Source organism: Gobio gobio (genome assembly GCF_949357685.1).
Source record: "Gobio gobio genome assembly, chromosome: 6".
Taxonomy (NCBI): domain Eukaryota; kingdom Metazoa; phylum Chordata; class Actinopteri; order Cypriniformes; family Gobionidae; genus Gobio; species Gobio gobio.
This window is the reverse complement of record NC_137102.1, coordinates 47,687,669-47,712,783: the sequence shown is the minus strand read 5'-3', so window position 1 is coordinate 47,712,783 and position 25,115 is coordinate 47,687,669. Positions and strand designations below refer to the sequence as shown.

At 36.5% G+C, this 25,115-nt stretch overlaps 3 protein-coding genes across 4 annotated transcripts in view; 2 read left to right on the top strand and 1 right to left on the bottom strand.

Annotated features, from left to right (window-relative positions):
* The window catches only part of kcnab1b (potassium voltage-gated channel subfamily A regulatory beta subunit 1b), a 70,590-nt gene extending 65,404 nt beyond the window's left edge, over positions 1-5,186 (bottom strand). Inside the window, exon 1 of one of the 2 annotated variants that reach the window (XM_079819371.1) lies at positions 4,907-5,186. In XM_079819371.1, the coding sequence (XP_079675497.1) occupies positions 4,907-5,184 (278 nt within the window). In that variant the 5' untranslated portion in view covers positions 5,185-5,186. The remainder of the gene's footprint in view (positions 1-4,906) is intronic. The other variant, XM_079819373.1, reaches the window with a different exon arrangement.
* Positions 5,187-8,030: 2,844 nt separating this feature from the next.
* dnaaf6 (dynein axonemal assembly factor 6) lies at positions 8,031-11,754 on the top strand. The gene is made up of 6 exons (XM_079819370.1): positions 8,031-8,222; positions 8,354-8,432; positions 8,781-8,886; positions 8,969-9,065; positions 10,710-10,795; positions 10,891-11,754. Exons 1-6 carry the CDS (start codon positions 8,136-8,138, stop codon positions 11,018-11,020), a joined length of 585 nt encoding a protein of 194 aa, XP_079675496.1. The 5' UTR covers positions 8,031-8,135; the 3' UTR covers positions 11,021-11,754.
* A 1,255-nt stretch (positions 11,755-13,009) lies between these two features.
* Positions 13,010-22,701, top strand: pip4p1a (phosphatidylinositol-4,5-bisphosphate 4-phosphatase 1a). The gene is made up of 7 exons (XM_079819430.1): positions 13,010-13,245; positions 14,489-14,682; positions 15,818-15,924; positions 16,049-16,154; positions 16,326-16,378; positions 18,319-18,409; positions 21,109-22,701. Exons 1-7 carry the CDS (start codon positions 13,128-13,130, stop codon positions 21,250-21,252), a joined length of 813 nt encoding a protein of 270 aa, XP_079675556.1. The 5' UTR covers positions 13,010-13,127; the 3' UTR covers positions 21,253-22,701.
* Positions 22,702-25,115: the final 2,414 nt, after the last annotated feature.

Genomic DNA, 25,115 nt, shown 5'->3' with positions numbered 1-25,115 from the left:
GCGTCCCCTGATGGAAAAACTATTCTGGCATCCTGAGACAAAGATCTCTCTAAACGTCCCCCTGATAATGAGACTCAGTCAGAGATCACCCACTTTATTATACTCTCGTCCAAATAAAGAGCTCTAACAGGAAATTAGTTTAGTCAAACATGGTTTTGCAAGAGCCCTCTGAGGACACAGCTCATTTTTAACGTCTTAGTTTATCCAGATACATAGTCATAAGTTAAGAAGTTGCTCCTCTCTAGAACAGTCGAGAAAGTCACTGATTTAGAAACACAATTAAATCTGAAAATTGGGCAGTACTATAAGATAAAAAGTATACACCAATCGGCACTGGAGCTGGGGGGACTAACTGACTATTTAGTTAGCTGATATTAAAATGTGTAATTCTATTAGCTCTTTTAAAAAGTTATTTCCTTAGATAATTCGCTATAGTTCCAATGGGTAAAGGCACTTTTTTTGTCCCCACATTAAAGAGATGAAAATTCTGTCAATAATTACTCACCTTCATGTCGTTCCAACCCCGTAAGACTGCAGAAGACAAATGAAGATCTTTTTAATGAAATCTGAGAGCTTTCTGTCCCTCCACTGACAGTCTACGCAACTGACACTTTCAAGCCCCAGAACGGTAGTAAAAACATCATAAAAGTAATCCATGTGACTCCAGTGGTTTGTCCTCAATTGTATGAAGTGATAGTGCTTTGTTTGTGCAAAACAAAACATAATTTACCACTTTACAAAATATTAACCTCCAACGCGCGTTTACGAGAGCACCACGACGCATGTATGCTGTGTTGGCACGAGAGCAGACATTGTCTATTGGAGATTAATATTTTAAATAAAGTGCTAAATTATGTTTTTTTTTGCGCAAACATAGCACTTGCGTCACTTCATGAAATTGGTGTTAGACCACTGGGTCACATGAATAACTTTTTATGATGTCTTACCTTTCTGGGGCTTAAAAGTATTAGTTGCATAATATGTCAATGGAGAGACAGAAAACTCAATTTGTTTGACTTGTGAAGATGAACGAAAGTCTTACGGGTTTCGAATGACATGTGAGTAATTAGTGACAGAATTTAAATTCTTGGGTAGACTAACCCTTTAAGACCAAAACAATACAGACACATTGCTCACACAATTGTATCATTTAACCTCACACACAGGAAGTGATGTCTCTACACTAGATCGTGTACATTGACCTTCCTTTCCGGAAGTGCTGCGCTTTCAGGGCTGTTGGACATGGTGTTGTATTTGAGGTAAAAAATGATATAAATACTGTTCGGTTTATCGCACAAAACGATCGTTTCGTGTCTTAAGACATCAATGTGTCGTCACGAGCCGCATGGATTAATTTGAAGTTGTCTGTGCATGTTTTTTACCCTAATAGAACTAGACCCCATTGACATGCATTCTATGAGTGACACACAGCAACGGTTGAAGTTAAAAATCTCCATTTGTGTTTTACTGAAGAAACAAAGACACCTACACCTTGGATGGCCTGGGGGTAAGCAGATAAATGTCAAATTTTCATTTTTGGGTGAATTATCCCTTTAATCTACTAACTCTCCTGACTGCTTTGTCGTACAAAACGGCAGTTTCGGCGATGTGATTGGTCAGATCGCCTGTCAATCAAACTTACGGCGAAGGGTGAATTGGCCAGTTCACTTTTAAAAACAAAGGTTCTTTATTGGCATCGATGGTTCCATTTAGAACCTTTAACATCTATGGAATCTTTCTATTGTACAAAAGGTTCTTTATAGTGAAATGTTCTTTGCAGTAAGAAAAACATGGTTATTTTAAAAACTGTTCAATGAAAGGTTCTTTGGGTAACCAAATGGTTATTCTATGACATTGCTGCAAAACCCACTTTAGAACCTTTATTTTTTAATAGTGTTCAAGAAGGTTACCTTGCTATTATCATGCTTTGACGTCATAAAGCAGAAAAACAAAAGAAAATAAAAATTAATATTATAGGTGTACAGTAACTTCATCCTGGTAAACAAGATCATCATCCGCACTGGCTTCTGCATGGCACATATACAGTATGGGTCTGTCAGTCTGGCTATGATAATAAGATGTACAGAACCCCTATAATTGATGCTTTGTGACTGTTCATCAAACATGACAGGATTATGTAAGAACAGATTTACATTTTGTCAACATAACCTTTTCCTTCTGCGCAACTATGGACCTAACCTCTCTCCCTCTATCCCCTCAGAATAATCCCAGCTGTCATATGGGATTAGTTGTATTGCTAGTCATTAGCATAAAGAACCAGTGTGAGTCAAAGCAGATCAAGCTGGCTGCTAATCAGAGCTAATAGCTTTATTTTACCCAGCAGTAGCTCCTCCTTCTACGGCTAGAATAACACCTCTGACTCATACTGGTGTTTCACCTCATAAACAAAACCTTTGATATTTGACACATGCTTTCATGCACTGATTATACAGTATGAGTGCTTGCCTTTTCATTCCAAAACCTTCTAAAGACATGCTCTGGAAATGTAAAGTGTCTACATTTATAATAAACATGTCAAGAATGTAACCGAACAGCAGCAAACACGCTTTAGAAAACCTGCTTCACATTTTTGAATCGCAGTTAAACACTTTGGCCTGATTTTTTCCCCAGCTTTGTGAAGTCTATTACTGTAAATCCCAACTGCTTAATTTAATCAAACAGAAACTAAATCCATGGCTCATTTAATTTGCTAATTTTCTTGTGTAAGCCGTTAGAGGTCATGCAATTTATTTTTGTATAATGAATAAGTGCGGAAGTAAATTAATATTACAATACACAGCTGATAACTGCTGTTCAAAAACATGACTGCAAAATAAGCCATGCTGAACGGGCTCTTCAATAAAATCAGGGATGTACCCGAGTAAATTAATTATATTTCTGTACTAAAGTATTTATTTGGGCGACTTGTGCTTGAATAGTGTTGAAACGGAATAGGCTACCTTACTTTTTTTCTTAAAGGTGCAGTGTGTGAATTTTAGCAGCATCTAGCGGTGAGGTTGTGAATTGCAATAACACACCACTCACCCCTCCCTTTCGAAGCACATAGAGAAGCTATGGTGAAAACACAGGAAAAATATTTTGTCGTCGGAGAGAGCAGAGAGTGACTAGTGCTCTGTAGAGAAGTTTGTCCGTTTAGGGCTACTGTAGAAACATGGCGGCGCAAAAAGGTGATTTTTTTGTAAGGGGACCCGCGGTGTATGTAGATAGAAATGGCTCATTCTAAGGTAATAAAAACATAACAGTTCATTGTGTAAGGTCTTTATACACTACTGAAAACATAGTTATGTATATTATATTGAATTTCTGTCAATAGATCCTTATAAATAATACACACTGCACCTTCAAAGGGACACTTTTTTTTTTAATTAAAATTCATCCAAAAATGAACATTCTATCATCATTTACTCATTGTCCCAAGTATGACTTCCTTTTTCTGTGGAACCATAGTGGTATATTTTTTCTGTTGATATGAAAAAATGTGTACATTTAGCAATATAGGGTGAAGTATGTATATGATGTATATTACGATGTTATGATGAACAAAATGCCTTTCTCCACTGACGTTTTATGATGTTCAAAGCATTTCTAAGGATGCTGATTGTTAGAAGGCAGACAGAGATGGTGAACGGGAACATGGTTTGTGTAACATTAGCAACAAATGATTAGCTGTTTTATAACAGCAAAAGGCTAATCATATTAATTACCGTCATGTGTGTGTTGTAAAGAACAATACCTTTAGCATTTATACAGTAACTTGAGTATAAGTTGAGCGAGTGGGTCTATGCGCTGGTGTGAGTTAGTGGATATTCATGTATAGTAAATGTAGCAAGAGTGTAGTTAAATTCAAGCTATTTTAAGACATGAATATTTTTTTTCTCAGGAAAAAACTTAAAGTATAAATATGTCATTTTAGTTTGAGTTTTAAGGGATACAATTATTGAATCGAGAGGGACTTTAAACACATCTTCTTTGGAACAACATGGAGGTGAGTAAATGATGACAGGATTTTCATGAGGGTGAACTATCCCTTTAAATAAACAGATCATCATGGCTTAAATCTTTCCTCTTATTAAAAAAAGTTCACCTTGCGGATCCAACGAACCAATCAAATAATTTTACTGTCCTTTAGTTTAAAATCCATATCGGTTAAAAGTTATTTGAAATTTATAAACGACTACTGAGTTTAATAAATTTAAAACAGGTTTCAGGACATAGTTTGCGGTTGGTAAGATTTTTTTTAAAAGCAATAATTAATACTTGTATTCAGCAAGGACGCATTTCATGTTCTTGAAGAATTCAGAAAAAAAGTATCACTGTTTCCACAAAAATATTAATCAGCACAACTGTTTTCAACACTGATAATAATAAGAAATGTTTCTTGTAACCAAATCAGCATTAAAATGATTTCTGAAGGATCATGTGACTGAAGACTGGAGTAATGATGCTGAACATTTGCCGTCACAGGAATAAATAACATTTAAAAAATTTATAAAATAGAAAACAGTTATTTTAAATTTTAATAATATTTGACAATTACTGTTTTTACTGTATTTCTTATCAAATAAATACAGTCTTAGTGTGCCTAAGAGACTTCTTTCAATAACATTACAGTACATTACATTTGAACAGTATAGTGCAAGTTCAGGATATAAGTATTCTAAGTTACTAAATATTATAAAGTATAAGCAGAAGTACAATAATTTCTGCCTGGGTCAAAGAGCCCCTAGAGGTTATTTGAAATGGATTCTAAATCATTCAAAGAGCATGCTAAGAATATATTTTGCTGATGATCAAATCATATGAATGCAATTTTGGCTCAGTAATTTTGGCTCAATGTTCTGTTAAAAAAGCGTTAAAGAACGGTGTAAAAACGAGTGATATGTACCTGTAGATCATTTTGGTGTCAGTGCTCAAACAGTACCCATGAATCTGCATAAAACGCCCCAGCTGCTGCAGCTCAAGGGCAGAGCTGGATCTCCCTGTCCAGTGGGGACAACCTGCTGTGTGGTGTGAGCTCAATCCTGCCCGTTGTCTCTGGAGGAAGCGGCCTGGGGTTCTCTCAGAGCGCTGAGCACTTCTCTGCCTGGGGACGGGAATGTCACCGCAAGCTGCCTTATACAGGTACATTTTGTAGGAACTTGACCAAATATGCTGTGCTGTCATAAAGATGTGAGAACTTTCCCACTGTGGCAGTTTTTATATGAGTACACAGAGCTATCAGTCTGGATAAACAACTGCGGCCAACTGAGGCCAATCCAAATAGAGGACATCACGGATGGAATTATAATCCTTTAGTACCGACCAGCCATGGGTTTTCTGACTTCAAGGCATTCCAGTGAACAATGGGAGATAGATTTGTAAGTCATCTAAAATCCTCATGTTCCCTGTGTGACTGTAGTCAGAAAAAAATCCCAAATCTCTGAGCAACCACCCACATACGCTCACACAAAAGTAAACACTGATAAACACAGGTGGCAGAAGCAGCTGGATCTACAACGCAATTATTTCCCTAATTCCAAAAATGAAAATCTAAAGCTTTCAAAAGCATCGGTTTATGACATTATTCTTGTTAATTTGTTAATTAGATAACAAAATCAGTTCTTGCATGGGATCTGGCGCTGTCTGGCATCAGTGCTGCTGAGAGCCATCTCCTTTGGTGGGATAAGCTGGGAAAAGCTTGGCCATATTTATGACATCAGATCAGATCAGGGAAATGGTATGCAGAGAATTTCAGCCAGAACACATATGAGATTGAGCAGCACGACTCCTGTAACCTCTGTTACAGCCTTTTCCATTGGATGGTCCTCTACGAGTCTACAGTGTCCCATTTCACAGAGTTTTTGTTCTATGAGCTCCTCCTCATCCTTCTATGATGCTCAAAAAAACTTATTTAAACAACCTCAAACTCAGAATCACAAAAACATGTTAACAGAAACCAAAAATTCAATATGGCTGTTATCCAATTCTGACTAAATTAAAAAGATTTGTTCTCAATTTAGATTTTCCTACATAGATTTGTTCTCCATTCAGACTGGCCTATGTAGATTTGTTCTCAGTTCAGACTCGCCTATGTAGATTTGTTCTCCATTCAGACTCGCCTATGTAGACTTTTTCTCAGTTCAGACTCGCCTATGTAGATTTGTTCTCAGTTCAGACTGGCCTATGTAGATTTGTTCTCAATTCAGACTCGCCTACGTAGATTTGTTCTCAATCCAGACTCGCCTATGTAGACTTGTTCTCCATTCAGACTCGCCTAGACTTGTTCTCAGTTCAGACTGGCCTATGTAGATTTGTTCTCAATTCAGACTGGCCTATGTAGACTTGTTCTCAATTCAGACTCGCCTATGTAGACTTGTTCTCAATTCAGACTCGCCTATGTAGATTTGTTCTCAATTCAGACTGGCCTATGTAGATTTGTTCTCAATTCAGACTCGCCTATGTAGATTTGTTCTCAATCCAGACTCGCCTACGTAGATTTGTTCTCAATCCAGACTCGCCTATGTAGATTTGTTCTCAATCCAGACTCGCCTATGTAGACTTGTTCTCAATCCAGACTCGCCTATGTAGACTTGTTCTCAATTCAGACTGGCCTATGTAGATTTGTTCTCAATTCAGACTCGCCTATGTAGATTTGTTCTCAGTTCAGACTCACATACATAGATTTGATCTCAATTCAGACTCGCCTACATAGATTTGTTCTCAGTTCAGACTCGCCTACGTAGATTTGTTCTCAGTTCAGACTCGCCTACATAGATTTTTTCTCAATTCAGACTCGCCTACATAGATTTTTTCTCAATTCAGACTCACAATGATACAACAATACTACATTTCAGGAATGCTGAAAATGGCAGAATAAGACAGTGAAGGGCTCAGTGAAGGACAGTGAAGGAAAGACTATGGAAAGACGAGAGTCTCTGAAAAAGTCTTTTTGTGAATAATATGAGAAAAAAAGAGATCTATGACCATAAAGAAAGAATGCTGCAGAGAGAGAGAGAAAGATGTGGAAGTGGAGAGAGAAACTACATGAATGGAATACTGATAACTACCTTGACAGATTCGCCCTATAACTGCTGCAGGCAACAAATTCATATGTGACAATGACTTTGTAAACCTCCACATGCTTAAAGTTAAATACACGCACAGTCAGTTTCCCTGACTGAAGCAGACTAATAGACATGGCTCTCAAAGATCTAGAAATAATTTTATTTCATAAAAATTTAACTTTAATAATCTTTAAATTAAGTAAGTTATGTTTTGATAGTCTGCTACTAGGCTTCCATATCCTGGGGGATATAGAGATTTGAGAGGCTTCGGGGAGGGACAGTGAGCAAATTAACCTAATTTCTCAGGAAAATATTGAAAAGTGGGTCCCTGCAAATACTCAGGTCAAGCGACTTGATAAAGTTTTCTAACATTGACCAACATGGCAGCAATATTTTAAGGAGACACAATTCTGAACTATATTGAACCGTCTGTTTTCACGTGACATTCATAATAGGCATTAATCCAGCACTTCTCTGTACAACTCTAACGTAGGCTACTGATCACAAACTGCCTCAGGCCTGCAGTAATTTTGACAACGTAACGTTAACCAACCACGCCCTCTAGTGGTTCGACTTAAAGGTGCAAACATTCACTGCACTCTGGGGTGCTACCTCTTGAGGGTATAACTTTCTTGTTGTTTAGTAGAGATTCTACTGCATCACAGATAAATCTATATTTATATATACAGACTTATCCAACACTAGAAAACATGGCCAGTCTCTAAAAAACTTGTTTTATTACTTGTAGCTTGTATGTTACACTTTAAAAAGTATTCTAAAGACAGCGATTCACAACACAACGATTAAAGACTTCACAAATGCCAACTGTAAATTTACTATTGATAATAAATAATTTACAACGATGGTGGTGGTGATTGTGAGTTTCATGCCTTACTTTTTACATAAAAAACACGTCTAGCAACAGCTACAAAACCCCGCGTGAAGTCTCCATGGAAACAATAAACTATAGGCACCCGGAAGAGAAGCACAGAGACGCCTTACAAAGAAAGTATATAGAAAACTTTTTAAAAAATACTTCACCTTCTTGTCAAAACTGAGCGAATAATACAGATGGAGGGTCTTGCGTCCGTACATAATTTCCAGGCGCTGTCCGCCCTGCTCTCACCAAAAGATGAAGATGAGGAAGAAGATCTTCAGGTCTGATCTTATGCCGTTTTACATCGTCGGCTGTATAATGCGTAATGTAATACAGTAATATAATATAATGTATTTAATGCGGTAAGCATAAGTAGTGAACATTTCTTTTGTTTTTATTTTATTTTTTTCAGAAAGTGCAGCCCATAGCAAAGATGGGCCCGGGACATATCGGCTCTCCTGCTGCACATTCGGGGGAAAAACACAAAGGGGGTATAATATTATTCTAATTATTTAAAAATTATATACAAACACACATTTTATGTGTGTGTGTGTGTGTGTGTGTGTGTGTGTGTGTGTGTGTGTGTGTGTGTGTGTGTGTGTGTGTGTGTGTGTTGTATATATATGTTTTCTTATATATTGTATTATTAAATAGGCCTACTACATTTACATTTTACATGTATGCATTTGGCTAAAATACTAAATATTATTGGCTATAACTACTTTGAAACTGTTAAACATGATGTTACATTCAGCTATTACCATGCTGATTCTTATGGGTTCACTTATGAGAACATAAAAGCATCCTTCTATATTGTTCTATCTCTCTCTTCCTTCTAGGTAGCACAGCCTATGTAAAGAAGAACAGCAAAGGCATTTGGGATGAGGATGAAGTGACTGAGGGGGCGCATTTTGATGACCTCACCGATCCACGGCCACAGCCAGAGTAAGAGAATACATGCATGTCAAAATCACTTGAGCTGTAAGTGAGCTGGTCTCTCACTGTGCATGTGTGTTTGTATGTTTAGGTACGAGATTGTGCTGAAACAGTCTGTTGGGACTGAAGATTTGTTTCTTGGCTTGAGCAGAAAGGACCCCTCATCCATGTGTTGTGACAGCATGCTGGTACTGCTCATTCCTCTCTCATTCAATCTTAAACATTAATACAACATTCACAAAACGTAACAGCATGGGGTCATTAAATACAATTTAAAGGGATAGTTCACCCAAAAATTCTGTCATTAATTACTCACTCTCATGTTGTTCAAAATCAGACTTTCGTTCATCCATTGACAGCTATACAACTACCACTTTGACGCTTCAACCCTAACCCTAATCCATTTGAATTAAACGGTTTAGTCCAAATTTTATGAAGAGACTCGATCAATTTATATGATGAACAGATTGAACTTTGAATTTAGCCCTTTATTCACATATAAACATTCAACTCACACATCAGTTGTGGTAAACGGAAGCTCAAGTATGTTCTCTTGACGTGTGTGAACCAATAAGGTTAATTCTCATGTTACTCGGCACGTTTGAGCTTCTGCAAGAACCAATGAGGTTCATTCCTGTGTTACGCAACACGTTTGAGCTTCTGCAAGAACCAATGAGGTTAATTCTTGTGTTACGCAGCACGTTTGAGCTTCTGCAAGAACCAATGAGGTTCATTCTCGTGTTACGCCGAAGGTTTGAGCTTCTGCAAGAACCAATGAGGTTCATTCTTGTGTTATGCAGCACGTTGGAGCTTCTGCAAGAACCAATGAGGTTCATTCTTGTGTTACGCAGCACGTTTGAGCTTCTGCAAGAACCAATGAGGTTCATTCTCGTGTTACGCAACACATTTGAGCTTCAGCAAGAACCAATGAGGTTCATTCTCTTTTTATGCAGCACGTTTGAGCTTCTGCAAGAACCAATGAGGTTCATTCTTGTGATACACAACACGTTTGAGCTTCAGCAAGAACCAATGAGTTTCATTCTCTTTTTATGCAGCACGTTTGAGCTTCTGCAAGAACCAATGAGGTTCATTCTCGTGTTACGCAACACATTTGAGCTTCAGCAAGAACCAATGAGGTTCATTCTCTTTTTATGCAGCACGTTTGAGCTTCTGCAAGAACCAATGAGGTTCATTCTCGTTTTATGCAGCACGTTGGAGCTTCTGCAAGAACAAATGAGGTTCATTCTCGTGTTACGCAACACGTTTGAGCTTCAGCAAGAACCAATGAGGTTCATTCTCGTGTTACGCAACACGTTTGAGCTTCAGCAAGAACCAATGAGGTTCATTCTCGTTTTATGCAGCACGTTGGAGCTTCTGCAAGAACAAATGAGGTTCATTCTCGTGTTACTCAACACGTTTGAGCTTCAGCAAGAACCAATGAGGTTCATTCTCGTGTTACGCAGCACGTTTGACTTTAATGCACAGTTGCATAGCTGTTTAGAAAACTTGAATAAGTTGTAATCTCAGCTCTTAAGCATTGCGGATTTGCAAACTACACTTTAAAAACTAATTTAAAGTTTCAAAGATCTAAAGCTTATACGATTCAGTAATGAGATTTACCAGAAAGAAAAAATACTGGGGTTTGAAACATCCTTTCTCCTCCCTGTAAGAGATAGGCTTTGATAGTGCATTAAAAGCAGATAGCAAAGCTGATTGGAGGAAAACATTTGTCTGTCCTCAAATGACTGAGCTGTTTCTTCATTTTAAAAATGTTATTATCAATGCAATCTCACAAAATCTCTCTCTCTCTCTTGCTCTCTCTCTCATGCAAGGTAAGAGTTAAATTGCCAGACACAAAAGCATCTGATTTGGTGCTGGATGTGAGAGAGACGTTTCTTGACCTCAGAACTCCAAAGTAGTGAGTAAACTACAATAGCTACAATATTTTACTTTTCCCCATCAACAGTAGTATTCACTAGCTGTGCAAATATATGTGCATATTCTTTGTTTCAGTAAGTTGGGCCTTCACCTGCCTCACCCAGTTCACAAACATGAGGGGAATGCCAGATTCATCATGGAGAGGGAAGAACTGGAGATCACACTGCCCATGAACAGACCAATGGACTGCATCAACCTGATCTGAGAGAGACAGAGAGAGTGACTGAACCATGAGACACTTCAGAGGCAGTGTTGACAACATCTAGTTTTCATTGACAGTCTTGGGTCCAACCCAGAAACATGACCAATTAATTAATTAACTTATCAGAATCAGGAAATAAACATTATGTTAAAATGTTTCCAAATCAGCTGATAAAGTGTAGGAGGAACAGGTGCCTGTGTAATAAGTCCCTTTATATGTTGCTGTCCTGTTATTCAGTATTATAAAAAAATTGTATTTCTCTTTTAATTTTCAGTGAATCTTTTTAATTCATGATTGCTTCTCTTTATGTTTACAATATATATTTTAAAGCAAACTGTATTATAAAGATTTTATTATTATAAATATAGAACAGAAATGAAGAAATTATAATCATTTCAGTGACATAATTGATACATGAATTTCTAAATTATCAACATGATCAAAACTTTGCTGAAAGGTATGTACACAATCTACTACATTTATTCTGCCATATGATTGATAATTTGTACTTTTTAGCAAGTAAAAGTATAATTCTTTTAGTATAATTCTAAAAACGTCCATCTTTGATTGTGGTAATGTCTTTTTGCTGTAAAATGTAAGTATAACTAAATAATATTGTTAGTAATATATCAAGATAAATATTTACTGGACTGAAGCAACAGGTTTATTTAATTATCAATACATAATTAAAAAAAATCATGTTCAAATGTACTGTAAGTATAAAATATGATACAAGGACCGTTTATTTGTACATCTCAATCATCATTGTGCTGCATTATATGTTTTGCCCTCATGAAAACGACAGCGTTGCTTATAAAACTAAACATTAGACAATATTGGGAGATATAGAACGACGACTGATATATTTAATATATGCAGAGTAGTCTGTTATATTGTTATAAAGATCAAATTTACACTACAAGCTAACAGAATTGTATCTTTCCTTTTGGCCATATAAATAACAGCAACTGCACCAAATTGCATATTTTTTTCCGTTTTCATTAAAATTAGGTGTTTTTTTCCTTTTATTTCATTGAATGTGCAGTCAATTTTCTCACAATCATAAGTGACCCTGGACCATAAAACCAGTTATAAGTTGCTCAGGTATTTGCAGCAATAGCCAACTATACATTGTATGGGTCAAAATGATAGATTTTTCTTTTAAGCCAAAAATCATTAGGATATTAAGTAAAAGTCATGTCAAGATATTTTGTAAATTTCCTACCGAAAATATTTTAAAAAAAATAGTAATATGCATTGCTAGGGACTTCATTTGGACAACTCTAAAGGCGATTTTCTCAATATTTAGACTTTTTTGCACCCTCAGATTCCAGATTTTCAAATAGTTGTTTCTCAGTTGAATATTGTCCTATCCTCACAAACCATACATGGAAAGCTTATTTATTCAGCTTTCAGATTATGTATACATCTCAATTTTAAAAAGAACTGACCCTTATGACTGGTTTTGTGCAGTCCAGGGTCACATATGTATCAAGTACATAACATTGCAAACTTTCTAAAAATATTTTTACAAATATTTTGTATATGTTTTTTTTTAATCAATAAATTGTTCCATTTAAAGGAAAAAAATATGAATATCATTTCATATGTCAGACTTTACAGGATTAATTTTAACCCTGAAAGCAGCCCTTCCTAATAGTAACAGGTGCCTGCTAAAAATCTCAATAAATGTTGTCCTTATATTCAGTAGGCTACTGCACATGCACCTGCTTTATTCGATCATATTAATTCTTGTAATAATCAGCCTAATAAACATATAAATGTTTTCCCTGCTTTTTTTCTTGCTTTCCTGTGTTGTTTGTTGCTTTTGTTTTTCTTTTTTTTTTGTATGCATGCATTGTTGAGAAGACACGTCTCCTGTGTATTTGGTGATCTTTGGAATGGTTGTAAGTGACCGAATGAACAGCATGTCGTGCGCGATTACTCGGGGGTATCGTGCAATACACCCCCCGAGCACACGGATGCGCACAAGCGTTGCCACAGCAGCGGACGTAGCCGTGTGACGCAGGCGGGCACCACACATACACTCTCCGGTAGCACAACAATACAAGCATCTCGCCGCTCCCCCTCTTTACGCCTCGCTCTCGGTATGGCGGACGGCGAGCGGTCCCCGTTGCTCTCGGATCTCGGTGATGGAGCTCTCGGCAGTGGTAACGGCGGGTTGTCTCCGGGAGCAGCTCCACACGGTGCTCCGAACAAACCGCAGAGTGAGTAGCGAGCGCGGCGCGTTTCTGCGCTGTCACGGGCCCGCGCGCGCGCGCGCACACACACACACACACACACCCCTGCATTTACTACAATTTAGGTTAGGTACAGGTTCTGTGCTGTTATTTCTGTCTTTGTACGTTGGTAATGACGGAGGCAGGAGGACCCGATTTTCTGGCGGATCGAAGTGGAGAGGCAGATGCAGTGTGTGCGCGCGTACGTGCACGCGCGCTGATACATGCTGCTAAGCATATAATGCAGTTGCACACGAAATACGATACACCTGCGTTGGAAGGATGATATTATTTTGTCAAACAAATCAATGTTGAATTGATCCTTGCTTACTTTTGTCATCCACCTCGGAGGCTGATAAGACTCTAATGAATGAACATCACTGTTGGCTTGTTCAGGTCTGTTTACTGTTGTGTTATTGGCCTTCCCGACACGAAATAATAGGGGGATTGTCTAAAACTAGACATATGCCTGGGGACGGCTGTACAAAGGTTTTCATTATCCCCATTTATCCCCATTTACCGGCGAGTCGGCGTCTCTGCATTACACATTTACAGTAATCTGTCGGACTCGTATCCGCTAACAGCTACACCCAAACTCATACGATTGGCAGGTCTTTGGACCATTCAGAAAGCCTGAAATTATTGGCTGAGGAGACCTCAACCAATCATTGCACGGAGTGGGCGGTGCCAATAGAAAGTTATTAAAGGGCGTGCTCAGGATGGTGGTGTGGCGATTTTTAAACTAATGTGATACAGGCTAAATTTTATGAATACAATATTTGTTTTATAACACACACGGTTGTTTCACCATATTACTTAGGCCATCTCATAGAGGCAGTGATGACTTTTGATTTTGGGAGCATTTCAAAGAGTAAGAACTCCTAAATATCCTCACAAACGTTTTGTCACTTTTTTTCAGTGTATTTGTGAGGACATTTTTGAAAGGTTTGGCCCTCACAAGTATAGGCAAATATGTACATGCTTCACGAGGCACATTCCAGCAGTCTCTTTATAAAGCTCCTTTCAGCTGATCTCGAGACCAAATCTGATTTTCTTGTTAATCCTTATGGCCTGGGTGACAGAGAACTGTTTCACCTTCCCAAAGTGCAAGTTTCAGTGTTCAGTTTCAACTTTGTGAAGGAAATGAAACTTTAGTCTTTTACTCCATTTCACGAGCCAATATTTCCTGTATCTATGTTGAATTGTTGCAATGAATTCTCTCCATTTTTAGGTTTTCCTCCGTTTCCGAGCTCGACTCAGCCACCCTTGTTGTTGGGCGAGAACCCTCCACCGTATTCCCCCCTGACGTCTCCAGAAAGTGGCAGTGCCCCAGTCATCAGCTGTAGGGTGTGCCAGTCGCTCATCAGCGTTGAGGGCAAAATCCACCAACATGTGGTCAAGTGCGGAGTCTGCAATGAAGCTACAGTGAGTTGGGATAGAGCATATTTACACTTAAAACATGCTTTAAAAATTGATTTATTAGGTATAATAGCGTATCAACTTTTGCACAATTTTGAAGTTTTGTCTCAAAATATGTGTTTAGTTTGCATCATACAGTTATTTATTCAATTCATATCATGACTGTTAACAATACATAGTTTTATCAGAGCCAATACTATGTACAATTTGAGAAATTGATCAATAGACAAAAGGTATAGGTCTGATGGTTTGGGGGCTTCTGTCATCAAATATTGAAACACTACCATTCAAAAGTTTGTGGTCAGTAAGATTTTTAAAAATGTTTTTTTAAATGTGCCTTATGCTCACCAAGGCTGCATTTATTCGAGCAAAATACAGTAAAAACAGTAATATTGTGCAATATTATTACATTTTAAAATAACGTTTTCTATTTTAATATATTGTAAAATATTCTTCCTGTGATGGCAAAGCAGACACTACTCCAGTCTTCAGTGTTGCATGATCCTTTAGAAATCATTTTAATACTGGATGCTCAAAAAAAAGTGTTATTAATACTTGTGTTGAAATGATTATATTTGTGGAAACCGTGATGCATGATTATTTGATGAATAGACAGAACAGTATTTATGTGAAATTTATTTTATTATATTTTATGTTTCTGTCACTTTTGATAACTTTTATGCATATTTGCTGAATAAAATTAGAAATTTCTTGAAATTTTACTGACCCCAAACTTTCATACAGTCGTGTATAATAAGCAAATAATTATTCTGCAATACATGTAATCAATTTGATTTAAATAATGTATTTGATTGACAGCTCCAAAACTTAAAGGTGTGCTATCTAACCTTTTTTTGTTTAAAATGTACAAAATGTATACAATGAGCAAGTACATCATTAAGCCACCTTCCAAACTGTTTTTGTCTTATCCTGAATTGCTACAATATGCTAATAATAAGTGTCTCTCTTAACACTATATTGTTTTTCTGCAAGATTTTTTGTTTATTAACTGCTAGCAAAAGTTACACCGTGTAGTTTAAAAGCATGTCACATAGTGACCATTTTTGAGTACTCAAAATTAAGTCTCTTTTCTGTCGCTCTCCTTCTTTCTGTTCTTTTCATTAACCTTCATTCTCTCCAGCCCATAAAGAATGCCCCTGCAGGGAAGAAATATGTGCGGTGTCCTTGTAACTGTCTTCTCATCTGCAAGGTCACATCCCAAAGGATCGCCTGCCCTCGGCCTTATTGGTAAGACAGAACAAAAAGTGACAGTTAAATTTAACCAAATGAAATGTTCGACACTTCTTGACTCAGTCAGACTAGTGTATGTGAAGAAGAATTAAATATATTTGTCCCCTTGTCTGTGGACTAGTAAGAGGATCATAAATTTGGGGCCAGTCCATCCAGGCCCAGCCAGTCCGGAACCACAACCTGCTGGAGCTAGAGTTTCCTGCGGACACTGCAGCAACACTTTCCTGGTACATACACGCGCACAAAACGGCAACATCATATGACACACAGTGTATCATTATCATTCATCATGACCGAATCAATCGGCTCAAGTTAAAGTAGAAGATCAGATGGCTGTTTATTCGTGTTTTATTTATGCCGCTGCCTCACTGTAGCTTCTCAACAAATTTCCATTTCAGTGGACCGAGTTTACTGACAGGACACTGGCTCGATGCCCCCATTGCAGAAAAGTGTGAGTATTTCTCAGCCGACGTTCACAACACTTTTTGCACATACCAAATCAATATGCTCTTAATCTGTAAATATGATTTATTAGATCATAAGTCAACATTTAATGTGAGTCTCTCTGTCAGGCCCCCAATACACAGCTTTAGCTTCTCAAAAGCATTACTGCCTTTAAAGCCACAATATGTAATTTTTCACCACTAGAGTTCGCTTATTCAAAACAAAGGTGTAGCTTGATGACGCCTTGATTTGACTGACCTTTTATTATGCCGCATATGGGCGCTTCTGCTTCTTCCGGTCAAGCGTATGTGGGGTAACACAGCGCTGTTTTATCATATTAGATACATTATTGAGTGTGTGGAAAGTTATGTTAAAATTAGGGCTGTCAAAAGATTAATCGCGATTAATCGCATCCAAAATAAAAGTTTGTGTTTACATAATATATGTGTGTGTACTCTGTTAATTATTATTTATATATAAATACATACACATTCATGTATATATTTAAGAAATATTTGCATGTATATACTGTGTATACATTTATATAATCTATAATATATATAAATATAAATGTTTTATATATAAAAATATTTTTTTCTTAAATATATACATGCTTGTGTGTGTATTTATATATAAATAATAATTAACAGAGTACACACACATATAATATGTAAACACAAAGTTTTATTTTGGATGCGATTAATCGCGATAAATCTTTTGACAGCCCTAGTTAAAATGCTACTCTGTGCGTTCGCTCTGCGGCTACTATGAGACACTTGTTGCACACTCCAGTAAGCTAGATCGATATTAAGCATGGTAAAACATGGTACTCGCCGTAAATCAAGAAAACGAGATTTAAACAATAGGACTAAACGTGTTGAGCTATGTAACAATGATTAGTTTTCTGTCGATGAATGTATCCAAACAGTTGCTCACCTGTCTAATAAAACGCATCAAGGGCAATGCAGGTATGATGTCATTGATAGGCGATGCTCGGACACGGTTCGTGTCCTGGTTAAAATGGCTACATTTGGGATGTAAGTACACAAGTCAACAAAATATACAACGTTGTTCTAGTGGTTTTTGGATATTTTAGTCCAAAAATGTTACATATTGTGCCTTTAACTGGCTGTATTTTTTTTTCAATAAATGTCCCTTCATTTTATATCCTGTCTGATCTTATACAACTAGAAATAAGCTATTTGTTGTTTGTGGTTCGATCAAAACATTCCTCTGTTTGTTTGAGCATACCTTTGCTTAGCCAATGGCATGAGTTTGAGGTGGGACTAATGGCGTTTTTCCACTGCGTGGTACAACTCGGCACGGCTCGGCTCAGCGTGCTTTACTTTGGCTCGGTTTGCTTTTCCACTGCTGTTTAGTACCGCTTCAAAGTGGGTGGGATTATATACTGAATGTTATAATTTTGCCACCTCTACTGCACTGACATCGTAAACGTGTCACAAACAAACGCACAATACAAACAAATGCACAACACAGGAGCAATGGAGCATATTGATTGTTTTTCACTGCGAGACGAAGAAGTTTGTTTCTAGCGGGTTTGGGTTCTCTGGTCGCAAATCCAGTGACGCTGACCAATCAGTGACCAATCAGTGTAGTGTTTACACGCGTCACATTTTAGTATCGGTACGGCTTGCCTGGAACCTCAACCGAGGTGGAACTATTTAAGCTAGCCGTACTGAGCCCTACAATGCAGTGGAAAAGCAACAAAAAGTGAGCCGTACCGAGCTGCGCCATAACTGTTTGTCTGACCAATGATTGATTGGGGGAGTGTTTGGGACATCTGTTCAATTACAATCATTATTTTGGAATTCTGTGCGGATGCTAGTGCTGCAGAAATGACACTCTTTGCCTTTTTAATAGTTTTGCTTGTTCCATTCCTATACCCCCTGCTGTTCCTCTCATTGGTCTCTTCCTCATCTTCACCAGATCTTCGATTGGCCAGAGATATCCGAGGAGGCGGAGTCTGTGGTGTTACCTGCTGTGCTTGCTATTTAGCATCTCAGCCGCTGGTCTGATCGTGAGTGTGCATCTTAGTATAATTAATTATAAACCATATTTAGTTTTTTTGGGAGAAATAGCTTTCCTTGTTGGCAGAGGCTAACTTCGCCCAATGACGCCCACTAATGACTGGTTTGGCCAGACAAAATAACGGAAGACACTGGAATGTCAACAGTAGCAATAGTGGCATGTGGCAGAAAGTTTTGACGCAAATCGAGTTATAATCTGCCTTTTGCCCAACTCGCTCTACTCCCTTTTCCCATCACAAATCAAATCGGAAAGACATTTATTTTCAATTAAAATGAAGAAAATAGTCAAAAAGTGTAAATAAAATGTCTAATGTGTGTTTAATAATGTGTTTATCAGTTAGGGTTAGGTGTGGGGTGGGCTTTATTGTCCAAATAAGGTGACACCCAATTAATAATTTTAATAAATATAATCATGTACACTCTTTATTATTGTATACGGATTAATGTACAACAACACTGAGATTCAAATAGTATCTGCCTAATAGAAAATAGAATTTATTGCTATTTAAACTAGTTGCAAATGCCCACTGCTTTTGTTCTCTTTTTTAGTGTATAATTAGCATATCACTTACTGTGAACCATTTCTGTAATGCTTTGTGATGGTGCATTATTATTTCCAAGCTGAGTCCAAAATGTATGAATTTGCATTTTTTTTCATATTAAATATTCATAAATTTTTACAATGAAGTTAACCACTTAAAGTCCGCGGACCCTGACATCATCATGTATATACTTTTTAAATTTTAAATGTCTGTGGAGGAGCTCTGACCTCATATGTGGTACCATTTGAAAGCTTAGAGTCTCTACTTTCTGGAGATATGCATCACTTTGGCATTTGTTTTACAAAAAGTAACGTATTTACACTAAATTACTCTGGTACCATTTCCGCCTGGATTTGGCCTACCCAAATTGAAAAGCTTCCCATACACACATACAGTGGTCTAAGTTCAAAATTTTGGTGTCATTTTACAGGAAACCCTTTGAAGTTACATAAAACACTGCTAAAAGGGATAAACATGTAAGTATAGGTTGTCTGAGCTGTAATAACATAACAATAAATCTTGCATACAACATGACACAGACAAAATTATTTTTTCCACTAATTTCTGGAATTTAGTGGAAACAGCCCAAACTGTCTGCAGGGTGCTAGCGCACACAGGGCCTGAGTTACACACTTTCAAAACTGAATTTATAAAAATAAAAAAAAATAAAAAAGCGTCTCTTTTTTGGGGGGTCATTACAGCTTAGACAACATATACTTACATGTTTATCACTTTTAGCAGTGTTTTATGTAATTTCAAAGGGTTTCCTGTAAAATGACACCAACATTTTGAACTTAGACCACTGTATGTGTGTATGGGAAGCTTTTCAATTTGAGTAGGCTTCAATCCAGGCGAAAATCCCCACAAATTGTCCCAGATCTTAAGAGGTTAAAGCTGCTGTCCGTAACTTTTTCTGTGTTCAAGATTTACAAAAATTATATAATGAGAATGTACAGCATGAATCCATTTTCCAAACTGTGTTTTTGTCTTACCCTGAATCATTATGGTACACTTATAATAAGTGTTTATATTGGGACTATTTCAGACCGGTCTGGTAGGAACCACTGCGGAGGAGCACAGTCCCTGCGTGACTCGCCATAGACATAAACAGAGAGAAGCCGGAGCTACTTCTCTCTGTTTATGTCTATGACAAGTTCTTCCGCAAGACACATGCAGTTCTGTTTATTAACCACTAGAGCGCAAAAAGTTAACATTAAATATTAAAACACTCATTTGTGTAACATTAATGTATTAACTAATTTGAATTTTCATATTAAATATTCATAAATGTTTTACAGTGAAGTTAAAATCATTAACATTAAATATAAAAACACTCATTTGTGTAACATTAATGTTATACAAATATTTTGTTCACAAAGTTTAAGAATCTTTGTCAACATTAGTTAATAAAAAATATAATTCTTTGTTTGTTCATGTTGCATTAACTAATGTTAACAAACACAACTTTTAATTTTCAAAAATGTTTTGGTGAATGTTGACATGAAATCTATGCTGAAAACTTGTTCAGTGTTAGTTCATGATCATGTAAAGTCTAATGTTTTTTTATGCACACTACGGCTGCATTTGTTTGATTAAAAAAACAGTAAAAACATTAACATTGTAAAATATAATTACAATTTAAAATAACTGTTTTCTATGTTATTGTAGTTTAAAATGTCATTTATTCCTGTGATGGCAAAGCTGAATTTTCAGCATCATTACCAGTCTTAAATGTCCCATGGCATGACATTTTCATTTTATGAGGTTGTTTAACATTAATATAAGTTCCCCTAGCATGAAGATTGTCCCCAAGTGGCTAGAAATTTTGATCGGTGTAAACAGAGTTCTGGCTGCCTCTTTCTGCCTTTGTGAAAATGACAGCTCAGACGAGCTGATCTGGAATTTTCCTGTTATGATGTCATAACAGGGGTTACCTCCCTTTCCTCCGCCCAGAGAATTTGGCAATAATTTTGTGGAAACATGATCATTTTTTACGGGATTCTTTGATGAATAGAAAGTTCAAAAGAACAGCATTTATTTGAAATGGAAATCATAGTGAATAAAAGTATAGTAACAAGTGTATGTAAATCAACCTGTGAAAATAACCTCAAAACCTGTATTCTCTTATTGTCTGTGTTTGTCTCCAGGCAGGGACGTGGTCCCAGGCACGTGTGTATGGGGGTATTTATGCCTCCTGGGCAGCGGCGTTGTTGCTGGTGGTGTTGACGCTGGCCAGGGCACTTTACTGGAGCTGCATGAGGGTCAGCCAACCTCTCCACAACCTCACATAGAGAGAGAAAGACAGCAAGAGAGGGGGCTGTGATTAGGGGTGGTGGGAAAAAATAAAGTCCACAGGAAAAGAGCTAGAGAGAATCATGGTTAACTCTTAAAGCTTGATTGTGATGGCTGTAATGAAGGGTCAAGGTCAAATCCAGGTTTGAGAAACATGAAAAAATGCTACTATGGCAAAGAAGATTAGAGTTTTAAAATCATTTTTATTCGGAAGCTTTCTCTGGATGTTTTCATCTGTGAATATGAACGGACTTGTTACTCATGGCTACATGCAAATGCGCAGTTATGATTCCAAACGCTCCCTCGGTTTTAACCCATTACACACATGTAAAGAATATGTCACACACAACTCAACGCTACAAAACACAAACGACACCAATTCAAACATTGAACACAACATTATCTGCCTCTCTAGTCTCCAAATAAGCTCTGAAGCCTTATAAAGAGAGGAAGTACAGGTTCATCTCCAGTAGATGGTGTTCCAAATCCACATAAACACTGGTGTGTTTTGTCACATTGCCTGAATCTCAGTACAAACACTGCTAATCCAAATCATTTGGACGACGTGATTAACAAATGCGCAGAACATTTCTGTAACTGATTTTCCCATAGACACTTAAAGTGCAAATGCCCTCAAACACATCTCTTTATCTTTAGTTGTGAATGTTAAAAAAAGTATTTTTTTTATAATTGTGAATTTTGTTTGTAAATATTTGTTGTTTATTTCATGAATGACTGAACAGTTGCACTGTAGCTCTAACACGCTGTGATTCCTTTGTTTTTATTTAATTTGCAAAATCACTACTGGAAGAAAAAAAAATTCACTACTGATAATGTTTTGACTGGAACAAATAATGAGATAATCGATGTACAGCCACACACACACCCACCTTTGGGAAGCAGAAAAAGTCATATCTTCTGTTGAAGGTCAGCTGTGCTTCATGGACTTTGTTATCAAAAGGGTCATTTACCTTTCTTCTCATGTTCATGTGAAGTTAATCGTCATTTTCAGGTACTGTACGTTTGATTATGTTTGAACCCTGATTAAATGATACTAATGAGATTAATCAGCCACTAGATTTGGATTCTAGACACCAAGATCTTTTTTTTTTCCCTCTTTGTCGGAATTCAGAGTCTGGGTAAGAACACAATTGAGATGTTCAGAGCATTGAATTCTTGTTGCTGGTCACCAATGTTCTTGCATTATATTCCTCATAAATATGCTTAGTACATAAATATATGGTCCTAACAGCAGATCTGATGAAATTCTGTCCATGAGAGAAAAATGTGAGGTCTGGACATCTGGAATCCCAAACGAGAGGTCAGGATGTTATTTATAAAGAGCAGAAGGCCAATGATGGAGGTCTCCTCTGAATTTGTTTACACGTGAGATTAAGATTACACATGATTAAAAAGATGATGAAGTTATAAAACAGTGAATACACTTGTCTCTCGTCTCATTTTTACGAAGGTCTGTGTGTGCGATTCACTTGCATCGGTTGTTTTGGCACTTTTCCTCTCAATGTCTCTTGTTTCAGGCGGATATATTATTTTCCTGGACATAGACTGATAGAGGCATGGGAAACATACAGAAACCTTTCAGAAACCACAACTCCCCTGAGCCGGACAGAGAGAGAGAGATTTGTCAGCATTAATGGAAGAGAAAGAGCAGAGATCTAGGGACACGCACAGAAAGAGAGGTTTCAGTCTTCTAAAGAGTGACCACAAAAAAGTCTGCAAGCAGAGACCGGAGAATAAGACCTCTGTGGAACAGACCTGATTCATAACACACACACACACACACACAGTCTGTCCCATTATCTCACTCTCAATTCTAATTCAGTTCAACTTTATTGTCATGAAAAAAAAAACACTTTTCATATTGCCAAATAGTGTGTAGCGTTGTTTTTATATTCTTATTTATTAGTTAAAATTTTACTTTATTCGGGCTACTCTCAATTTTACTTTATAATAGGACTGTTTTTCATTATAAAACGTCATTATTTCATAATAAAAATGCTCCAAAATGACTATATGGTAACATTCTGTGTAGTCCCAATAAAATTTATATTTTAACAAATGAATAAGGATCTAAAAACAGCAAATTAAATAAAATTATTCTGCAGAGCTATCCTTTGAAATAACAATTCTCAGAAAATATTAAGGAAGTAATATTAAGTAGTATTCTTTATAACATTAAGTAGTATTTTTGGCATAAGGCAGATTTGTTTCCTCTGTTTTATTGGCATAACAAAAACACATTTTGGATAACACTTTATTTTATAGTGTCCTTACATGTAGTGTTACACTTACCAGTATAACAGTAAATTATGCATATTTACATGCAACTAACCCTCAACCAAACCCAAATCCTACTCTAACCCTATAAGTACATATATAACTATATAATTATACTGTAACAATAACACCGTAAAATAAAGTGTAACCAAATGTACTTCTCAAAGTAATAATAATGTAAACAGTTAATATAATTATACTGTAAAAAAGAAAACTTAAAATAAAGTGTAAACCTAAAAAGTGTGTCTGTTACATGCTACATGTAGTTGCTACAGTAAATACTATATTGTGCTTAATAACATGGAATTAACCCATTCTAACACTAGGTACATGTAGTTAATTATTATACTCAGTAATTACATTTATATTTACACTGTAACCCGGACTCCTTAAAATAAAGTTTAACCCACATTTGTATTGCCAAAGTGTTTTGCAGGTTTGAATACGAGAAATGGTGCAAAATAATATTGTAAAGTAAAAAATATCAATAATGTAATTGGAGGAAACAAGTATATTAATAAATTAAATTGTATTTAAAAAAATAAAAAAATAAAGGCAAAATTAGACATCAAATGTAAACAGCACTGTAAAAAAAATTCAGGTCTCCAACTTAATATTTTCTAGTGACCGAGCATCTACATTTTTCAGTTGGCCAAATTGAAATTCTGTGAATTGATGCAATTTAATCCACAGAAATTCAATTTGGCCAACTAAAAAATGTAGATGTGATCAGTCTTTTTTTACAGTGCAAAGGGAAACATAACATTAATTTAAAAAGAATAATAAAGGCTAAAAAGATCAAGAAATAAAACAAAATGTAAATAAATTAGATGTTCAATGAGACACAACGGCAAGGCAGATCAATCAATATCAATTCTATTGTGATTTTACAAAATACCTTTTAATTATATTTATTTAATTAATTATTTGCCAAAGCATTTGCAAAAAATAACTGATATATTAATTAAACTGACAATACAGTAAGGATAAAGAAAATTACACTGTATTCCAATAATAGATCAAAAGTTCAGTAAGAGACAGTGCCAAGGAAAATTAATCAATTTAAAGTCTATTCTAATCTATTATTTTATCTTATATTATTATCTGCTTTACACAGTAAGCCAATGCATTTGCAGTCTGCAGTAATATAAAATAGCCTGACGATAATGCAGAGTCATATTAAAAGTCATTATATTGCAATATGCATGCATATGCAATCAAATATTTTTTTTAGAATAAAATGAAATAGTCTAATAAACTAAGAAAATAACAAAGTAGTTAAATTACCTGTTTAAAGTGTCTGCTATATGATTAAATGTAAATAAATATTTTGTTCAGTGAGAAGAAACTCTGTCTCTCGTTTTCTGTTGTCTCTCAGGTGAGAGAGAGAGAGAGAGTTCCCAATGGAATCAATCCGATCTGAGATTACTGAGTTTGCACAAACACAGAGCCTTTTATCCTCCTAACGTATAACAGGATTCATCCTTAAAGATGAGCCCTGTGACCTTATACACACACACAAACACAGAGTCTCTCTATGTCACGCCTGTTAAGCACATACACT